At 44.0% G+C, this 19069-nt stretch overlaps 1 protein-coding gene across 2 annotated transcripts in view; it reads right to left on the reverse strand.

The window, feature by feature from the left end:
• Window positions 1-14483, reverse strand: part of smyd1a (SET and MYND domain containing 1a) — a 20195-nt gene extending 5712 nt beyond the window's left edge. The window contains exons 1-6 of one of the 2 annotated variants that reach the window (XM_048259060.1): window positions 14246-14482; window positions 8331-8507; window positions 6715-6928; window positions 5718-5848; window positions 5371-5409; window positions 2817-3009 (exon numbers count right to left, since the gene is read on the reverse strand). In XM_048259060.1, coding sequence (XP_048115017.1) covers window positions 2817-3009; window positions 5371-5409; window positions 5718-5848; window positions 6715-6928; window positions 8331-8507; window positions 14246-14382 — 891 coding nt within the window. In that variant the 5' untranslated portion in view covers window positions 14383-14482. Of the gene's footprint in view, window positions 1-2816; window positions 3010-5370; window positions 5410-5717; window positions 5849-6714; window positions 6929-8330; window positions 8508-14245 lie in introns of both variants that reach the window. The other variant, XM_048259061.1, reaches the window with a different exon arrangement.
• Window positions 14484-19069: the final 4586 nt, after the last annotated feature.

A 19069-nucleotide genomic window follows, 5' to 3' on the forward strand; every position in this document is an offset into this window, starting at 1 on the left:
CATACCAGTGCATGCAAGAGAGCATAGTATATGTGAGAGAGTAGTAGTGTATGTGAGAGAGCATAGTAGTGTATGAGGAGAGCATACTAGTGCATGCAAGAGAGCATAGTAGTGTAGTGAGAAAGAGTAGTGTATGCAGAGAGCATAATAGTGTAGAGAGAGAGTTTAGTAGTCTATGTGAGAGAGCTTAGTGTGGCAAGGTATAGTAGTGAATGCAAGAGTATAGTAGTGAATGTGAGAGAGTATAGTGGTGTATAAAAGGAAGAGTATAGTAGTATATGTGAGAGAGTATAGTGGTGTGTGTGGAGAGAGTATAGTGGTGTGTGTGGAGAGAGTTTTGCATGAAACGGAAGGAGTTTGATTTCTCAGTTCCTGATTGGTTTGTCAATGTCACTTCTCTCTAGCTAGCCAATTAAAATCAAGGAAGGGCGGACCTACACTGTCAACAATGTTCGTGTAGACCTAGTGGTGGAGGAAAATCAGCCAAGTCCTATGTGACTAAATATTAACTACTACTGCAAACCGAATGCAAATTAGGCTACAAAGACATGAGGGGTGCCTATTCTATTGTAATTGCCTAGCTACCAGCTCCTTTTGTTGGCTTAAGTCATATTTAGTGAACTGAGTACACTACTATACTCTCTCACATTCACTACTATACTTTGCATTCACTACTATACCTTTCTCGCGATACACTACTAAACTCTCTCTCAAGATACACTCCTTCTTCGCATACACTACTAAACTCTCTCGCATACACTACTAAACTCTCTCGCATACACTACTAAACTCTCTCGCATACACTACTAAACTCTCTCGCATACACTACTAAACTCTCTCGCATACACTACTAAACTCTCTCGCATACACTACTAAACTCTCTCGCATACACTACTAAACTCTCTCGCATACACTACTAAACTCTCTCGCATACACTACTAAACTCTCTCGCATACACTACTAAACTCTCTCGCATACACTACTAAACTCTCTCGCATACACTACTAAACTCTCTCGCATACACTACTAAACTCTCTCGCATACACTACTAAACTCTCTCGCATACACTACTATACTCTCTCGCATACACTACTATACTCTCTTGCATACACTAGTATACTCTCTCGCATACACTACTAAACTCTCTCGCATACACTACTAAACTCTCTCGCATACACTACTAAACTCTCTCGCATGTACTACTAAACTCTCTCGCATACACTACTAAACTCTCTCGCATACACTACTAAACTCTCTCGCATACACTACTAAACTCTCTCGCATACACTACTAAACTCTCTCGCATACACTACTAAACTCTCTCGCATACACTACTAAACTCTCTCGCATACACTACTAAACTCTCTCGCATACACTACTAAACTCTCTCGCATACACTACTAAACTCTCTCGCATACACTACTAAACTCTCTCGCATACACTACTAAACTCTCTCGCATACACTACTAAACTCTCTCGCATACACTACTAAACTCTCTCGCATACACTACTAAACTCTCTCGCATACACTACTAAACTCTCTCGCATACACTACTAAACTCTCTCGCATACACTACTAAACTCTCTCGCATACACTACTAAACTCTCTCGCATACACTACTATACTCTCTCGCATACACTACTATACTCTCTCGCATACACTACTATACTCTCTCGCATACACTACTAAACTCTCTCACATACACTACTAAACTCTCTCGCATACACTACTAAACTCTCTCGCATACACTACTAAACTCTCTCGCATACACTACTAAACTCTCTCGCATACACTATTATACTCTCTCGCATACACTACTAAACTCACTCGCATACACTACTATACTCTCTCTCATACACTACTAAACTCTCTCGCATACACTACTAAACTCTCTCGCATACACTACTAAACTCTCTCGCATACACTACTAAACTCTCTCGCATACACTACTAAACTCTCTCGCATACACTACTAAACTCTCTCGCATACACTACTAAACTCTCTCGCATACACTACTAAACTCTCTCGCATACACTACTAAACTCTCGCAGATACACTACTAAACTCTCTCTCGTGATACACTACTAAACCTCTCGCATACACTACTAAACTCTCTTTGCATACACTAGTATACTCTCTTGCATACACTAGTATACTCTCTCTCACATACACTACTATACTCTCTCACATACACTACCAATACACTACCAAACTCTCACATACACACTACTATAATTCACATAATGCTACTATAGTCTCTCACATACACTACTATAGTCTCTCACATACACTACTATATTCTCTCACATGTACTACTAAACCCTTTCACATACACTACTATACTCTCTCACATACACTACTACTAAACCCTTTCACATACACTACTATACTCTCTCACATACACTACTATACTCTCTCACATACACTACTATACTCTTTACTCTCTCACATACACTACTATACTCTCTCACATTCACTACTATACTCCTTCACATACACTACTATACTCTCTCACATACACGACTATACCCTCTCATACATACATGTAAAATGACTATAATAGTGAGTGTGCATGAGTATAGTGGTGTATGTCTAGATATGATAGTGTGTGTAAGACCAAGTATGAATTAAGGCCTAGACGGCCCCTCATATGCGTGTGTGCGTGTGTGCGTGTGTGTGTGTGTGTGTGGCATGTATGTGTGTACGTGTGTGCATGTGTGTGTGTGCGTGCATGTATGTGTGTACGTGTGTGCATGTGTGTGTGTGTGTGTGCGTGCGTGCGTGTGTGTGTGTGTGTGTGTATTTATCCTCCCACCTTCTTCTCTCCATCCGTGGTGGCCTTCATGAGGTCGTCCTTGATACCCTTGCTGCAGTGCTCGCACTTGCAGTCGAAGTAGTACTGCTTCCTCAACAGCTTCTGCCGGTCCTGGGCCAGGTTCAGGAAGTCCACATAGGACACGCTCAGCTCCTCGCCCTCTTTGATAGGGCTGAGCACACGCAGCTCGATTCTGCTCCGCAGGAAGTGATGTCGAAAAACGTGGGGGAATCAGAGAAAGGCAGCCGTAAGATAGAAGTGGTGGTCTGTTTGAGGACACTTGAGAAGACCAGATAGCAAACCACAAACAGAGCAAAATGGGCACGATTTAGACGCTGTATGTTGCGACTACCCATTATATTAGTTAGCACGTTCTAATATTATATTATATTAGAACGTGCCCAATAACCAATCAATATCACCATTTTATTGTGAATGTAGGAAGGAATGCATTTATTTACTTCATTCATCCCTATTTTATTATGAATGTAGGAAGGAATGCATTTATTTACTTCATTCATCCCTATTTTATTATGAATGTAGGAAGGAATGCATTTATTTACTTCATTCATCCCTATTTTTAATGTGAATGCAGGAAGGAATGCATATTACTTCATTCATCCCTATTTTATTTTCTCCTGCTCCTGTTTGTAAACAAAACTGCTATTCAAACATAATTCACCTAATGTAATTATGCAGAACAACAGACGACTTTATTGTTTTATAAGGTATATGTTACTGTACCATAAAGCTGAGGACTCTTTTATAAGGTATACGTTACTGTACCGTAAAGCTGAGGACTGTTTTATAAGGTACACTTTACTGTACCGTAAAGCTGAGAACTGTTTTATAAGGTATACTTTACTGTACCGTAAGACTGTTTTGTAAGGTATACTTTACTGTTTTTTATACATCTATTTATTTACTGTTTACCATAACAACATGAAGGCCAACTTTATCTGTCTTTGAACAGACTATCCTATCATAGATTAGGATAGCAGACATTTTGGCAGCAGATAGTGTTATTAATGAAACTGAGCCAGCAGAAGCTCAAAGATCATTGTTTATTGGTTGTTTCACAGCTCACAGACATTTTTGTTTCTGGAATTTCTGGAATAGTGATTCTTGCTGTACAGAGGTCATCACATGGTCTGTTCTCACCATGCAAAGGTCATCGGAGTCTAGTTTGATTTACTTGGGGCTATTCAGCCCTCAGATCAGTCAGTCAGTCACAGATCAGTCATTACCAACAACCATGAGTTATTACCAGCAAACAAATTGGTAACATTTTATAATAACTGCACACTATTAAGCATTTGTAAACAATGAGTAAATGGTTTGTTCATCATTTGTAAAACATTGTTCCTACATTAATTCTCATCAGTAAAACATTTGTACACACAGTTATAAATGGTTAGTGCATAGTACATAAGCCTACATCCAAAATATATTCATAAATTGTTTTAATGAATTATACAATAATAATTTGTTAATTAAGTAATATTTCCATTATTTAGCCATTGTTAAGGAATTGTCTATGGTTTCGAACGCCCTCCCCGACCACATCAGTCAAGCACTGTACCATCCTTCAAACAGGCCCTCAAAAATCACCACTTGCTTTCCCCTGTTAACAGACGTGCCCAGTTCCCCCTCCTTTTCATTGGCCTGTTAACAGACGTGCCCAGTTCCCCCTCCTTTTCATTGGCCTGTTAACAGACGTGCCCAGTGTCCCCCTCCTTTTCATTGGCCACCTTTCTAGCTTGGCCTCTGCTTTCCATGCACCTGTGTGTGTTTTTATGTCTGTTATGTAACCTTGTCCATGTACCTTGTCTGTGTGTTGTATCTACAGTATATGTAGCAAAACTGTAAAGCATCTTTGAGTGTCTAGAAAAGTGCTATAAAAAATAAGTGTATTATTATTATAAGATCAGTTAGAATGGGTGTGAATGATACTATGAATGAAACTATTAACATTACATGTATGCATGTCTTTATAAAAATAATGATTAAACACATGCATTAATGATTAGTTAGGGTGTGGATACATGTTCTATCAACCACTGACTACTATAATTTATTATTAACTCAGGATTTACATATGGATAGTTAAGGACATTTATTTAAAGTGAGGACTTTCTATACCTTACAAGATAAACGCATTTACAAATGAGGAAGAAAGCATTTAGCAATAGTTTAGAAATGCTTAACAAATGGGTGAGTAGTTATTATAAAGTGTTACCAGCAAATTCGACAAAAACTGACATACAAAACTTGACAACATACTGTAGAAAGACAGAGTTGTCATGCATATTTGTAAACAGTCTAACATTTGTAAACTATTTGTTAACAGCCTAAAATCCAGACAAAACCACTGGAACAAGAGCAATGCCAACAAGATGACCAGATATATCCAAATATAGATGCAAAGACCTTAGAATTCACACACCTTCCCTGACACGCATACACAAACACACAGGTCACACACCTTCCCTGACACACATACACAAACACACAGGTCACAGGCTAGGGGTCAGAGGTCAGATTTGAGACCCACCTTCTCTGGGAGTGTAATGCAGAGTCCAGAGCTGACTGACTGGAAGACAGAATCAGAAGCAGAGAGGCTGTGAACAGGCTCACGTGTGCAGTGGTGTACGCTTGCAACATGGAGAATACTCTCTTTCACACACACAAACACACACATGCACACACACTCACCACACATTTGTCAGACAACATGGATAAAATGTAGACACACATACAAGCACATTCATACAAACATGACCCTTCTAGCTCATTCTGTGTGTGTGTGTGTGTGTAAGAGAAGAGAGAGAGAGAGAGAGAGAGAGAGAGAGAGAGAGAGAGAGAGTGAGTGAGAGAGAGAGAGTGAGTGAGGATACTAACTTGCCATGGTTGAGGATAACAGTGCAGTTTGGCCAGCAGTCATGGTTGACCAGACACAGGTTGGGGAAGAGACCGACGCCGACAGCCTGAAGCCCTCTCTGGTCACTCAGGGTGAAGCCATTCACTTTGATCTGCCATCAGATTACAGGAGATATTAACACACACACACAGCACGCAAGCAAGCCCATGTGCGCACACACGCATACAAACACACGCACGCTTGCACACAAACACACACATGCTTGCACACAAACACACACATGCTTGCACATAAACACACGCACGCATACAAACACACGCACGCTTGCACACAAACACACACATGCTTGCACACAAACACACACACGCATACAAACACACGCACGCTTGCACACAAACACACACATGCTTGCACACAAACACACGCACGTATACAAACACACGCACGCTTGCACACAAACGCACGCACACTTGCACACAAACACACACACGCATGCACACAAACACGTGTGTGTGTGTGTGTGTGTGTGTGTGTGCGTGCGTGCGTGTGAGAGAGAGTATGTGTGTGTATTTTTAGCACAAGCAGCACAGTTCTCACATACACACACCATGACATTATGTGTCTCCAAGCATTGCAGTGGCTCTGAAAAACAGACTGCCAGACACGAGCTGTGTTTAGGTGAGGGTGAGAGGAACGTACCACTCCTAAGAGGTGTGTTTGGGTGATCGGAATGTACCACTCCTAAGAGGTGTGTTTGGGTGAGAGGGACGTACCACTCCTAAGAGGTGTGTTTGGGTGATCGGAATGTACCACTCCTAAGAGGTGTGTTTGGGTAAGAGGAACGTGCCACTCAAAAAGGTGTGTTTGGGTTAGCGGAACGTACCACTCCTAAGAGGTGTGTTTGGGTGAGAGTAAGAGGTGTGTTTGTGTGAGCGGAACGTACCACTCCTAAGAGGTGTGTTTGTGTGAGCGGAACGTACCACTCCTAAGAGGTGTGTTTGTGTGAGCGGAACGTACCACTCCTAAGAGGTGTGAGATGTACTCTGTACCGACGGCCCGGTTGGCCTTGGGCCAGTACTCCAGAAATTTCTGGACATCGTCTTGCAGCTCCTTCACGTCCTCATCCACCATGTCCGACACGTGATCCTGCAGTAGGTCCAGTGTGGTCAACTGGCTGTCCGACACTCGGCCCCCGTACTTCTGCATGCGCCACATGGCACGAGCCACAAGGCTGGGGGACAGACAGACAGACAGACAGACAGACAGACCAGACAGACCAGCACAGACAGACAGTCAGGGGTGTTACTGTAGCTATGGTATCTGCAGCTATATATTTGCCGCTACAATTACAGTGTTGTGTTGACCGTTTGCACAAACGACGAGCTGAGAACCTGCATTCCATGATTCACCGCTGAACTACGTTGTAGGCTACCGGAAATGCGACTGAACGAACGAACGATTTAGAACGAATCATCTTGGCAAACTGAACGACGCGAACTGTGTCATGAGAACGAACGACAAAATCCACCTCCACATCACCGACACGCCCTCTTACTAGGTGTGAATTTTAACCGCATGTTCTACGCTTCGTTCAGACACAGCACATTTACATAATGTCCGGAGGAAATACTAGGGGGGGAGTAGTAGAACAACCGGCTAAATTCGGACTTCCATATGACCGGTTATGTCGTTCAGATATACGGCCCCACCGTTTAACATCCGCAGAACCTCCGGTCTTACACGTATGTCTGAAAGCGCTTAGTGTGTCTTGGCAGGGACAGGTATCAAAGTCTCATGACCTGACCACAGGTGTGCCTCAGGGATCAGTATTAGGACCCTTGCTTTTCTGTATTTACACCACTTCCTTGGGTGAGACCATTCACTCACATGGATTTGACTATCGCTGCAATGTGAACGATACTCAACTTTACCTGTCTTTCCCACTTGAGGACTCTAGCGTTTCCCATCAGATTTCTGCATAAGGCTATTTCAGTCTGGATGACAGATTGGTACCTTCAGCTTAATCACTCAAAAACTGAGCTGTTTGTGTTTCCAGCCAAAACAGCTATTCCCCAACAGATTACATCCAGCTTGACTCATCTTCACTGACCCCAACTAGATCGGCATGTAACTTGGGACGTCATAATTGACCCTTCACTAAGCCACCCCAAAAACGCCACATGCCAATTATGGCTTAGCAACTCGTAACTAGGCATGGGAGGTCTGGCAAGCTTTCGAGAGCGTTGTGCCCAGAGCCTTAGAGAGCCCTATCTATATGGTTGTGGTTGTGCCTATGGATTGTGTAAATCTGATACCCAGTATCCCAACAGCTTTTTTTTTTTGGGGTTGGATAAAGCAGTGTGGAAGGCCCTACTTTTGGTTGCGCCACCAGACATTTTTGGGTAGTGATACTGCAAATACAGTTTAAAAATGTATTAAGACATTTGTAAATGTTGCACAGCCATTACGACTTGTTTAAACACAGTCTTCCAACTTCAAAAAAATGCATTCTGTCCATTTTTAAAGATTTATTTATGTGTTCTAGAACACATTCACACACATCACACACACATGTACACACACACACACACACACACACACACACACACACACACACACACACACTCCCTCACCGGATGTTCTCTTTGGGGGCCTTTCCCGCTGTCTTGATGGCGGAGCACTCCCTCTTGTGTTCGTCCCAAGCTGCCTTCTGGCATGTGCGGTCGCAGTAGTGGGCAAACTTGCACTGGGCACAGCGGTGGGGGCTGGCCTGCCGACGGAAGCAGTTGTGGCATACCTGCAGAGCCAGACTGGGCACAAGACAGGACAGACACATCCAATTCAGTTCAGTGCAGTTCAGTGCAGTGCAGTTCAATTCAGTTCAATTCACGTCAATTCAATTCAGTTCAATTATTTCAGTTCAGTTCAGTTCAGTTCAATTAAATTAAATTAAATTAAATTAAATTAAATTAAATTAAATTAAATTAAATTAAATTAAATTAAATTAAATTAAATTAAATTAAATTCAGTTCAGTTCCATGTAGGTAGTATTATTAACAGTATCCCAAGGTACTTTACAGAGACCGAGGCCTGAACCCCCTAGAGCAAGCAGACAATAGTGGGTAGACGGTAGCAGAACTTCCTTTGAACAGCAGGAAAACTTCAGCATTGTCCAGACAAGCGGGGCGGACTATAGGGGCAGCCGTGGCCTACTGGTTAGGGCGTGTGTGTACAGTATGTGGGGGCAGACGTGGCCTACTGGTTAGGGCTTCGGGCTTGTAACCAAACTGCTCTGGGTTAGTGTGTGCTTCACCTCACTGTGTGTTCACTGTGTGCTGTGTGTGTTTCACTAATTCACCGATTGGGATAGATGCAGAGACCAAATTTCCCTCACAGGATCAAGAGCATATATTACATTACATTACATTTGGCTGACGCATTTTTAGCCAAAGCGACTAACAACATGGTAAACAGTTTAAGTTTTAAAGCAATTCTCAGCAATTCTCCACAATTCTCAACAATTATATATATAATAGTATATATATATACTTACTTATACTTATCGTCCAGTAGTCATAATGGACATGGCTGAGCGCAGTATGAAAGGGTGACCTTTGCCAGTGGTTTGTTAAAAAGAACACACTTGTAGAAACATCCCCAGTTCCCAGAGGATCAACTCGTATCATCAAAGTCATTTGATACAAGCCAGTTAACCCATTTACTCCTAATATGCCTGCTAAAAACGCCTATAGAATCCTATGGCATTCTAGACTAAATAACCTTATTTTCTGAGGGTTTTCTGAAAAAATACTAAAAATTGTCAACGTCTTACCTCATCAAACCTTAATATCTAAGCCTCTGTACACCTAGAAACATGAAATAAAAAGCATGCTGCGCTACGCAGCATCCAGCGGGAGAGTCAATGCTGCGCTATGCAGCAACAGGCGGGAGATGGAATGTTACGTCATGCAGCATTGGGTTAAGACATCAGTGAAAAGCACTCAATATATACACATATAGACAGTTTGCACATATAGAAGACATGACCATGGGCTGCTTATTATATTTATATAGACAGAAACAGTCAGCTCTAAATCCACCGTCCAGCCATAATGCATATGATTGGTGTTCTTATCAGCTTGGACTCAAACAACCAGCCCTTTTCTCACACACACACACACACACACACACACACACACACACACACACACACACACACACACACACACACACACAAAGGGGTTCAGATCCCTCCGGGGAGCAGCCCTTGGGGCCGGGGCTGGGGAGATGTCTGTGTGACTCCCACCCCCAGAGAACACAACCAGCTCCAGGGACAGACGGACACACAGACATCTCTCCTGAGTCTTCCATTCTTTATATGGGCACTTTTGAGCAGAGGAGACGAAGGCCGTAATTCACAGTGCATGACAACAACAACAACGGAAAGCCAACGTGGAGGATGTGTGTGTGTGTGTGAGAGAGTGTGTGTTTTTGGATACATATGAGAGTCTCTAATCTGTTTTATCTTGTCCAGGAGAATTGCTGCGTGACATAAACCAAACGCAGCTTTTAGTGCTAACTAAACACGCTAAACTAAACTAAAAGCACCTTTACACTGTAGACACAGCCAAATCATAGTATACTGCCAGTCATGTGTTTTCCATTGCTCCCCCCCCTCATCTCACTTGCAAACTATCTCTGCATCATCTTACAGACCAAAGAAACACAGGCTGATGTTTGCGTTACATAAGCAGCTATTTTAAGATGGCATACAGGCGCACTGGCAATACTGAGGACACACACACACACACGGGCGACACACACACACACACACACACACACACACACACACACCCACAAACACCCTCCCTTGCCAGCCTCCTTTTCACATCGTCTTCCTGTTGTTTTATTGAGCAGGGCAGGTAATGGAACTGATCATGTGTGTTTATAAGACGTCCAAATGGAAATATCTGTGCTGTGTTTTGGACCTGGTCTGTCCTCACAGCCTCCAGGCTTTTTATGGAGGTGAGACGGCAGTGTGGTGTCACTCAGCCTGGCCATGAACGCCACGAAATCCCGCACCCAACAAGAAGCAATGTCTGGATTGTTTTAAAAATGAAAATATAATGCTACAACATTTAGTATTTTGTGTTTGAAAAAATAAAATAAAACAAATGCCATAATACCATGACTAAAAACGCTAAAAAGTAAAAAATAAACAAAATGCAAAGTCAATAGTTGGTTTTCAATGTGTGTCTGTCTGAGGTGATCTAAATTCTAAAATACACAGAAACACACATCCACACACAGACCTAGGTAGAGTGAGCTCCAGGCAGGGTGAGCTCCAGGCAGGGGACAGGGTGAGTTCCAGGCCCCCAGAGTGCCTGATGAGGTGCGAGGGCTACAGACAGGCACCTGATCTGGATGTTTGTCGCTCCTGCACGCACGTGCAGACTAATTTCGGACGACTGTGTGTGTGTTTGAGGATAGGTGGGGAGGTGAGTGTGTGTGTGTGGGGGGGGGTGCAGGGTGCATAGGCGCACACAGAAGCCATCATATCCTGAGTTTTGAGAACTGGACATGAGGATTCTGGCTACTGCTTTTTCCATTCCAACAGTTTCCATTTCCATTGAAACAGCAGAACAGCAGAGTGGAACCAGTGCCCCTCTCATGTGCGTCTTTTCTCTCTAAGCCTCTCCGACAGACTTACTTGCCCAAAACATCTTCCTGTTTGAAATTGAGAGAATTGAGAAGAACATTCCTGAGGCCTGAGAAGTTCTGTGTGTTTTTAAGACATTGAAAGACTCTGTGAAATGAGCCTGCCTCTATGCTGTGTGTGTGTGTGTCTGCCATCAAATCAGCCAGTGTCTGTTTCTTATCTCCTGTTTCTCTTACTTTTTGGCTGCATTTTTGACTGCACCCAGTACAAATGCTGCTCACCAGTTTCTCTGGGTATGTGCAGCAGAATGAGAGCTGCTGGCCTGGGAGAGGCCCAGTATGGACTGTCCAGGAAAGCACTTGATACCTGAGCGGATATGGAGCATGTCAGGCACAGAATCCACAGCTAGCAGTGGCTTGAGAGACGCCCAGCTCTGTGAAATCTGCTGTAAGGAGAGCATGCTTCAGCAGATGATGTGGGCTGCAGAAATATGCCCACGTTATGAGAGACCCCCATCTCCTCTTCTCTTCCTCTCGCCGCCTCCTGCTATGGGCGTACAAAAGCCACAGTGTCCACTCAGCTACATATTTGCAACCGCACCATTTTCTGACCTGATGTCACCACAGGACACTAGCCTAGAAATCTAGACGCACCCTACCGCCAGCAAATTTATTTGCTTCCCGGGCTAGTCTCGCAAGCTGGAAAAATTAAACTTCGATAGGGCCAATCACATCGTGTGTAGAGTCGTTAGGCGGGCTTAACATAATGATTGATGGCAGAGTAAAAAGTTTGAACTAGCCAACTAGCTCCACTGGAGGGAAAACGCATGGGACTCAGCGCTGTCCTATTACGTGCAGAGGGAATTTGAAAGATAACCGATTATCCCGCCCCTCGGACTGAGCACTGCAAACGGTGAGTCCCCAGACCCTACATTTTAATGTGGGTCTGGCTCTAACAGGACACAGCAATGAATGAAGAATAGTGACAGAGTTAAGGTCTAGCAAATTGTAGCTAATACAAAGCACACCAAGGCCTATCAGAACGTCACCTATTACCGACCGTCCCGTATTTCCGACCTCTTGCGTGCATGTGTCACTTAATATTCATTTCTACATGTATACAAACCAAGATGGTGGATTCCTAAAGAAATGCAAGCACCCACACCATAAGTGTATCTAAATTAGCTATGTACCAAAAATGATAAAAAAAATGACATTTTAGCGTGACTTGAAGAGCTGAAACAGTGTTGTAAGGTTGCGTGTACAAATCTGCATGGAATTCTAGTGGAATTTTGATTTGCGACGAGAATTCTTGGTCAAACTGTTGATGTGCCGTGAGAAGGCCAGCACTAAACTCCGAGCGTGGTGAACAAAATCGGATATTTCAGGCAGTAAAAGCCTCGGTAAGAACCAAACCAGATTTTGTTCAAATCTAAACACCTATGGCTACTAAAAAATGTAAGGTTCATTTATCAAATGTTATTTTGAAGTATTAAAAAGCGTAATTTCAGAATTTTCAAACGAAAGGGCAGGTAATTGGTATTTTTACGATATGTAGGCTGTTGTAAGAAGCTGAATTAAATAAAAATTCTAACTGCTTGCTTTTCATTAATACCATAATTTGTGCTTAAAAGGAAGCAGCAGTGAAAAATAAATGGCAGCCATACCTTTGTTCAGGCTTCGAAGACATTATGTATGAAGTGTAGGCACCAAGTTTGAAGGCGCTGCATGAATTTAACAGCATATCCAAAGTTCTGACTGCTTTCTTTTTCATTAAAAGCAGAGCGAAGGGAGGGGGTTGTCACCCAACCTGGCCTCGAAAGCTTTTACTAGTACTTTGTATTTCTACTTTCAGTACTTAAGTATGTTTTATAATGGGATACTTAAGTACTGTAAATAAAATATACTTTAAGACTTTTACTGAAGTGGTATGCTTATTTATTACTTTTACTTTGACTTAAGTCTTTTTCTGAACGAATATGTTCTTCTACTTAAGTGTGAGTTTTGGATACTTTATACAACTCTGCACCCAACACTACCCTACACCACCACTCTACACTACCCTACACCACCACCCAACACTACCCTACACCACCACCCAACACTACCCTACACCACCACTCTACACTACCCTACACCACCACCCAACACTACCCTACACCACCACCCTACACTACCCTACACCACCACCCAACACTACCCTACACCACCACCCAACACTACCCTACACCACCACCCAACACTACCCTACACCACCACTTTGCACCCCCACCACCTTCTCCAGGAATAGAGCCAGTTACACACTTACACACTTTTCTGTCTTACTGTACAACTTGGTGTTGAAGCAGGAGGGAACACGCTACCAGAAGGATAACACTATATCATCTGCAACATTGTAACATTATACCAATATATACCATTATACAAACAAAATGAGCAAAGAAACAAACAAGCGTGACATATTACACCAACTGGTGTGACCGTGTGGTGTGACCGTGTGGTATGCCTAACCGGTGGATTAGTTCAGTAAATGCCAAGACTTCGAGCAGCTTAGAGACAGTTTGAGCTTTTAACCACCTTATTAACCAGATTTAAGCACCTTATTAGATAATTCTCTCTCAGAACTACGATGCACTTTATCGGCAGGGCATATGTGTGTGGCACGTGACCAGCTTTTCCCTCAGTGCCAATATCAGTCTCTGGTCAACAAGGTCAACGCTCAACACCCTCCTGCAGACACTGCACCCACGGGATCTCCAGACCCTCCCGATCTCCCTGAGGGATATGCATGACTTTACCACCCGATGCAATCACGCCACCTGCCAGTGCGCCCACCTGCCACTCTTGCTACCTGTGCCAACTCTCTGTACTGCCGGTCGGCGACACCCACCTGTCGAAGACCACGGCGGCGTAGCTGGCCTCTGTGAAGACGACGTCCCCGGCCACCAGCGCCTTGGTGGTGCGCAAGCCTCGGCCCTTGGACCCGGCGTCGAACACCTCCACGGGGTCAGCCTTCTCCAGGGTCATCGTGTTGCTGTTGGGGAGAAATCCACGAGGGTGGGGGGTCACTGGCTACTGAGATGAAGACGCCGGCTACTGCTCCGTGCAGGATCCACACACTGACGCTTCCACGCCACCTGCCTCCCTCTATGGCCCTCCCACGCCCCCTCCACCCCCTCCAAAAATAGCCTCTCCCTCTCCGGCTGCACCACCTCTGTGTGGAGGGGTGTGTGTGTGTGTGTGGTGGGGGGGGCTGGCTTGTCTCATGCTGAGGAAGAGGTGCCTGCGCGGGGGTAGTGTTCCTGTGACTCCCCCCTTCATATTTGGGTGCGTGGGCCGGTCTCTGGAGTATTTTGGTCTTTTGGTTTGTGTGTGTGTGTGTGTGTGTGTGTGTGTGTGTGTGTGTGCGTGTGTGTGTGTGTGTATGGGATGGGACTGCAGCTGTGTGTGTCTGTCAGTGGGCAGATCTAGAGAGAGGCCCTGGAGGCCCTCATCAAAATGCTCATAATGCCCCCGCACACCAGCGGACCAACACCCGGATACAGGCCAGATCTACCCCGAATATGAGCCGGATCTGCCCCGAATATGCCCCGAATATGAGCCGGATCTGCCCCGAATATGAGCCAGATCTGCCCCGAATATGAGCTGGATTTGCCCTGAATATGAGCCAGAGGCCTCTGGGACTAATGCTAGTGCTACTACTGGGACTGTCCTGGAGTAATGCACTGACTCATCGGTTAAGTACAACATAATAGTGTCATAATCATCCCTCACGGCCACAGAACCCTTCCTACAGGAGAGGATACGGCACGCCTCCTGGCTAGCGCAGTACGGACTGGAGTTAGGTCAAAGAATAACTGCACTGAACGTCCTACTGTATGTCTGTGTGTGAGTGTGAGTGTATTAAAGCATTAGCCATTGTAGTACTTATTAATTTAATTAATTATTGCATATTGTGATAAAGCACTACCAGACTATTTTCTTTTTATTAGATATATCATCGAGACATAGTTAAGTCATACATCATGAAACGCTGATTGCGTCATGACAGTTCCAAACCACAGAACGAGCCAAACTGTGCCATTATGAAACACAGAGCCGACAGCCTCTGGGCTGAGCTCTTTTAGTGCAGACTCATATTTATAAAACGCATGGCATTTCTAAACAAACAGGGATCTAGTGAAGCTTCCATGACCTCACTTGAAACAAACTGTTTACTGTATCCATGTGTGAAAGCAGAGCAGGATTAGGGGTGACCCGGGCGGGAAGGCAGGGGCTGGGCTGGGTTGTGTCTCAGTGCTGCATCTCTTTGTCTGGAGAGGCTGCAGAGAGCCTTGCATGACCTCCTACTGAATAAGATTGAACAGAGGATGTCACTGACACTACAAAACCGTAAGGAAGTCCTAAAAATGTGATCGGTAATTGCTAATGTTTGAATTAGTACTACTATCATTTTACTATATGCATTTTTATGTATTTTCAAACACAAATCAATAAGGGTCAATATTTACAGTTTATTCATATTTATACTATGAATAAACTTGCTGCCACTCCCACCATGTGCATCATGCACTGTGCGTAGGGCATCAAATGATACAGGGGCACCACCAAGGGCATCACACACTGTGCGTAGGGCACCAAATGATACAGGGCGCACCACCACGTGCATCATGCACTGTGCGTAGGGCATCAAATGATACAGGGGGCACCACCAAGGGCATCACACACTGCGTAGGGCACCAAATGATACAGGGCGCACCACCACGTGCATCACGCACTGTGCGTAGGGCACCAAATGATACAGGGGCACCACCACGTGCATCACGCACTGTGCGTAGGGCACCAAATGATACAGGGGGCACCACCACGTGCATCACGCACTGTGCGTAGGGCACCAAATGATAAATGTCAAAATGCACTAACACCATGTTACATGCAAGGATGATTGTTTTTGGATTCTCTCAATCTCCACTGCGTAGCATATCTAACTTTACTTACTCCACTTAAAGGCGCGGTCATATGTTTTTAGCTCTCTGTTTCGTTTGAACGTCAACAGAAGTGAGATTACCCAGCATCGCTTAGAGCACCTTTAATTGAGAACGCATCTTGTGCATGCAGGAGGGAGACAATGAGAGAGGCGGATTCCAGCTGGCTTGTCATTGTGTATCTCCTTTTATTAAACTTTCAAAATGAAGGCAACAAAGATGAGGCTACAGGAGGTTACGATTTGCTAGGTTATGCGGTTCCTATTACTGACCATTTTTAAAATAAGATTGGTGAGAGGGCTCTTTAACATAGAATCAGAATTAGAATCAGTTTTATTGGCCAGGTTTGCGTAAACAAGCAAGGAATTTGACTCCGGTTAATCTTTGCTCTCAAAGTACAACACTCACTTAACATATAAAAAATAAAATACATAAAAGAATAAAAACAGAACAGTAAGAATAGAATGACAAGCAGTAAAATATTGCTCTGTAATTACAGTATTTACATTTGCAAATAAATAGAACACTTTGGGTGGGATAGGGTGGTGCAATTGTCCGGGGTGGCAATGTTCATGTGCAATGATAATGTACTAATAACAATATTGTAATTGTCAGATTGAAGTATACTGTACATGAGGTAGATGAGCAGAACAGTGTTGATTGACTTTGTTCAGTGTAAGGGTGGGGGCTATTTCTGAGCGTTCAACAGAGTGACTGTTTGGGGGAAGAAGCTGTCTTTGTATCGGCTGGTTTTGGCGAACAGTGCCCTGTATCGCCTACCAATAACCTCAATAACTTCAGCCTCACCATCGACGACACCACAGTCACAGCCTCCACCCATGTCAAAAGCCTAGGTGTCCTCTTTGACTCCACCCTCTCATTTGAATCTCACATCAACAAAACCCAGCAATCCTCATTCTTCCATCTCAAAAACATGGAGACACGGGCACGCCCACTCCTCTTCTGTTCTGACACTGAGCGTGTAATACACGCCCTCAATCTCCTCCCGCCTAGTAAGAGAGATAGAGATAGAGATAGAGATAGAGAGAGAGAGAGAGAAAGATAGATAGATAGATAGATACAGATAGATAGATAGATAGATAGATAGATAGATAGATAGATAGATAATATTGATCCCCAAGGGGAAATTCAAGAATACTGCAATGCCCTCTTCAGTGGTTTCCCCTCTCACCTACTCAACAGGCTTCAACATGTCCAAAATTCAGCTGCCCGGTTGCTTACATCTACCCCTTCCAGACATCACATCACCTCTGTGTTGCAAGACCTCCACTGGCTCCCTGTCCCACTGAGGATTGACTCACCTTCAAGGCCCTACATGGCTCTGCCCCCACACACCTGTCTGAACTCCTGCACCCCTGCGTTCCTCTCATGGCCCCCTCACTATCCCCCAAACCCGACTCCGCTCCATGGGCGACCGAGCATTTTCCTCAGCGGCCCCCCGCCTGTGGAATGCTCTGCCTCAGCAGATCAGATCTGCTGCCAGCGTCGACTGCTTCGAGTCTCTCCTCAAAACCCATCTGTTTAGGATAGCTTTTAACCTATGATCTACATCAGTGTTTTTCAACCAGAGATCATCAGGTGTGCCGCAGAAAATTACCCAAATGTCACTCATGGTCCAGAAAAGCAACTGTTGCATCAAAGAATTTATAACAACATGCTCTCATTGATTGTATGATTGCACTATTTGTGGTATCATTGTACAAGGGGGGCCCCATATCCAGTATTCACAGAATCATCACATATCCAGTTCATAACAACAATTAAATTAGATATAGTGACCTGTGAAATGGTTGATCCCAGGAACCTAAAGGAATCCACAGTGGACACTGTGTCGTTCTGGATGGTGGGGGTGGGGGAGGGGAATGGGCACCGCCAGCCCTAATCCTGTGCGTACATTTTTCCACAGCTTTATTCATAAAATCATTCAATATTACAACAATAAAAATCGCTTGTGTATTGTATTGATTGATACGCACACTAGGCATGAGAAAAGAAAAAGTGCCAGAGTGTAGGCCTAATTGCAGCCGGGTAAACTCGGGTGCTCCACCTCATGTTTGATGTCAACAAATAGCAGTGTAGCTAATCAGTGGATAGGCTACTAAATGACATGAGTAGCCTGAAATGTCACACAACAGAACCTCGGCTTATTGCCAAATGTTTAGCCTACAGTTCTGTGTTAAAACTAGATATACCGCATAGCGGTACAAAATATGACCGCCGCTCAGTCCTGTACATCCGTTCCGCAAAAATAAATCACACTTCAATTTGTCTCCATATTTTACTCCATCCCCCACTCTTGAAACTTTTGTGTATGCTTGTTTGGCTTGTTTGCTTGTTTGGCATGCCTGAGTGTGTGTGTGCGGCTGCACAGAAAGTAGCCTACTGGTGCTGAAAAGGTGAATAGATTGTGAATAGATTGTAGAATAGCCAAAGAAGATGTAGCATTGTTATAAAACCTTTAAAATCTCTAAACAATCACAAGTAGGGCAGTTCATCACCGTTCACAGATTTTAAAGGTTTTATAACAATGCTACATCTTCTTTTCTACAATCTATTCACCTTTTCAGCACCAGTAGGCTACTTTCTGTGCAGCCGCACACACACTCAGGCATGCCAAACAAGCATACACAAAAGTTTCAAGAGTGGGGGATGGAGTAAAAGATGGAGACAAATTGAAGTGTGATTTATTTTCACGGAACGGATGTACA

The sequence above is a fragment of the Alosa alosa genome, chromosome 12, assembly GCF_017589495.1.
Source record: "Alosa alosa isolate M-15738 ecotype Scorff River chromosome 12, AALO_Geno_1.1, whole genome shotgun sequence".
Classification (NCBI taxonomy): Eukaryota; Metazoa; Chordata; class Actinopteri; order Clupeiformes; family Clupeidae; genus Alosa; species Alosa alosa.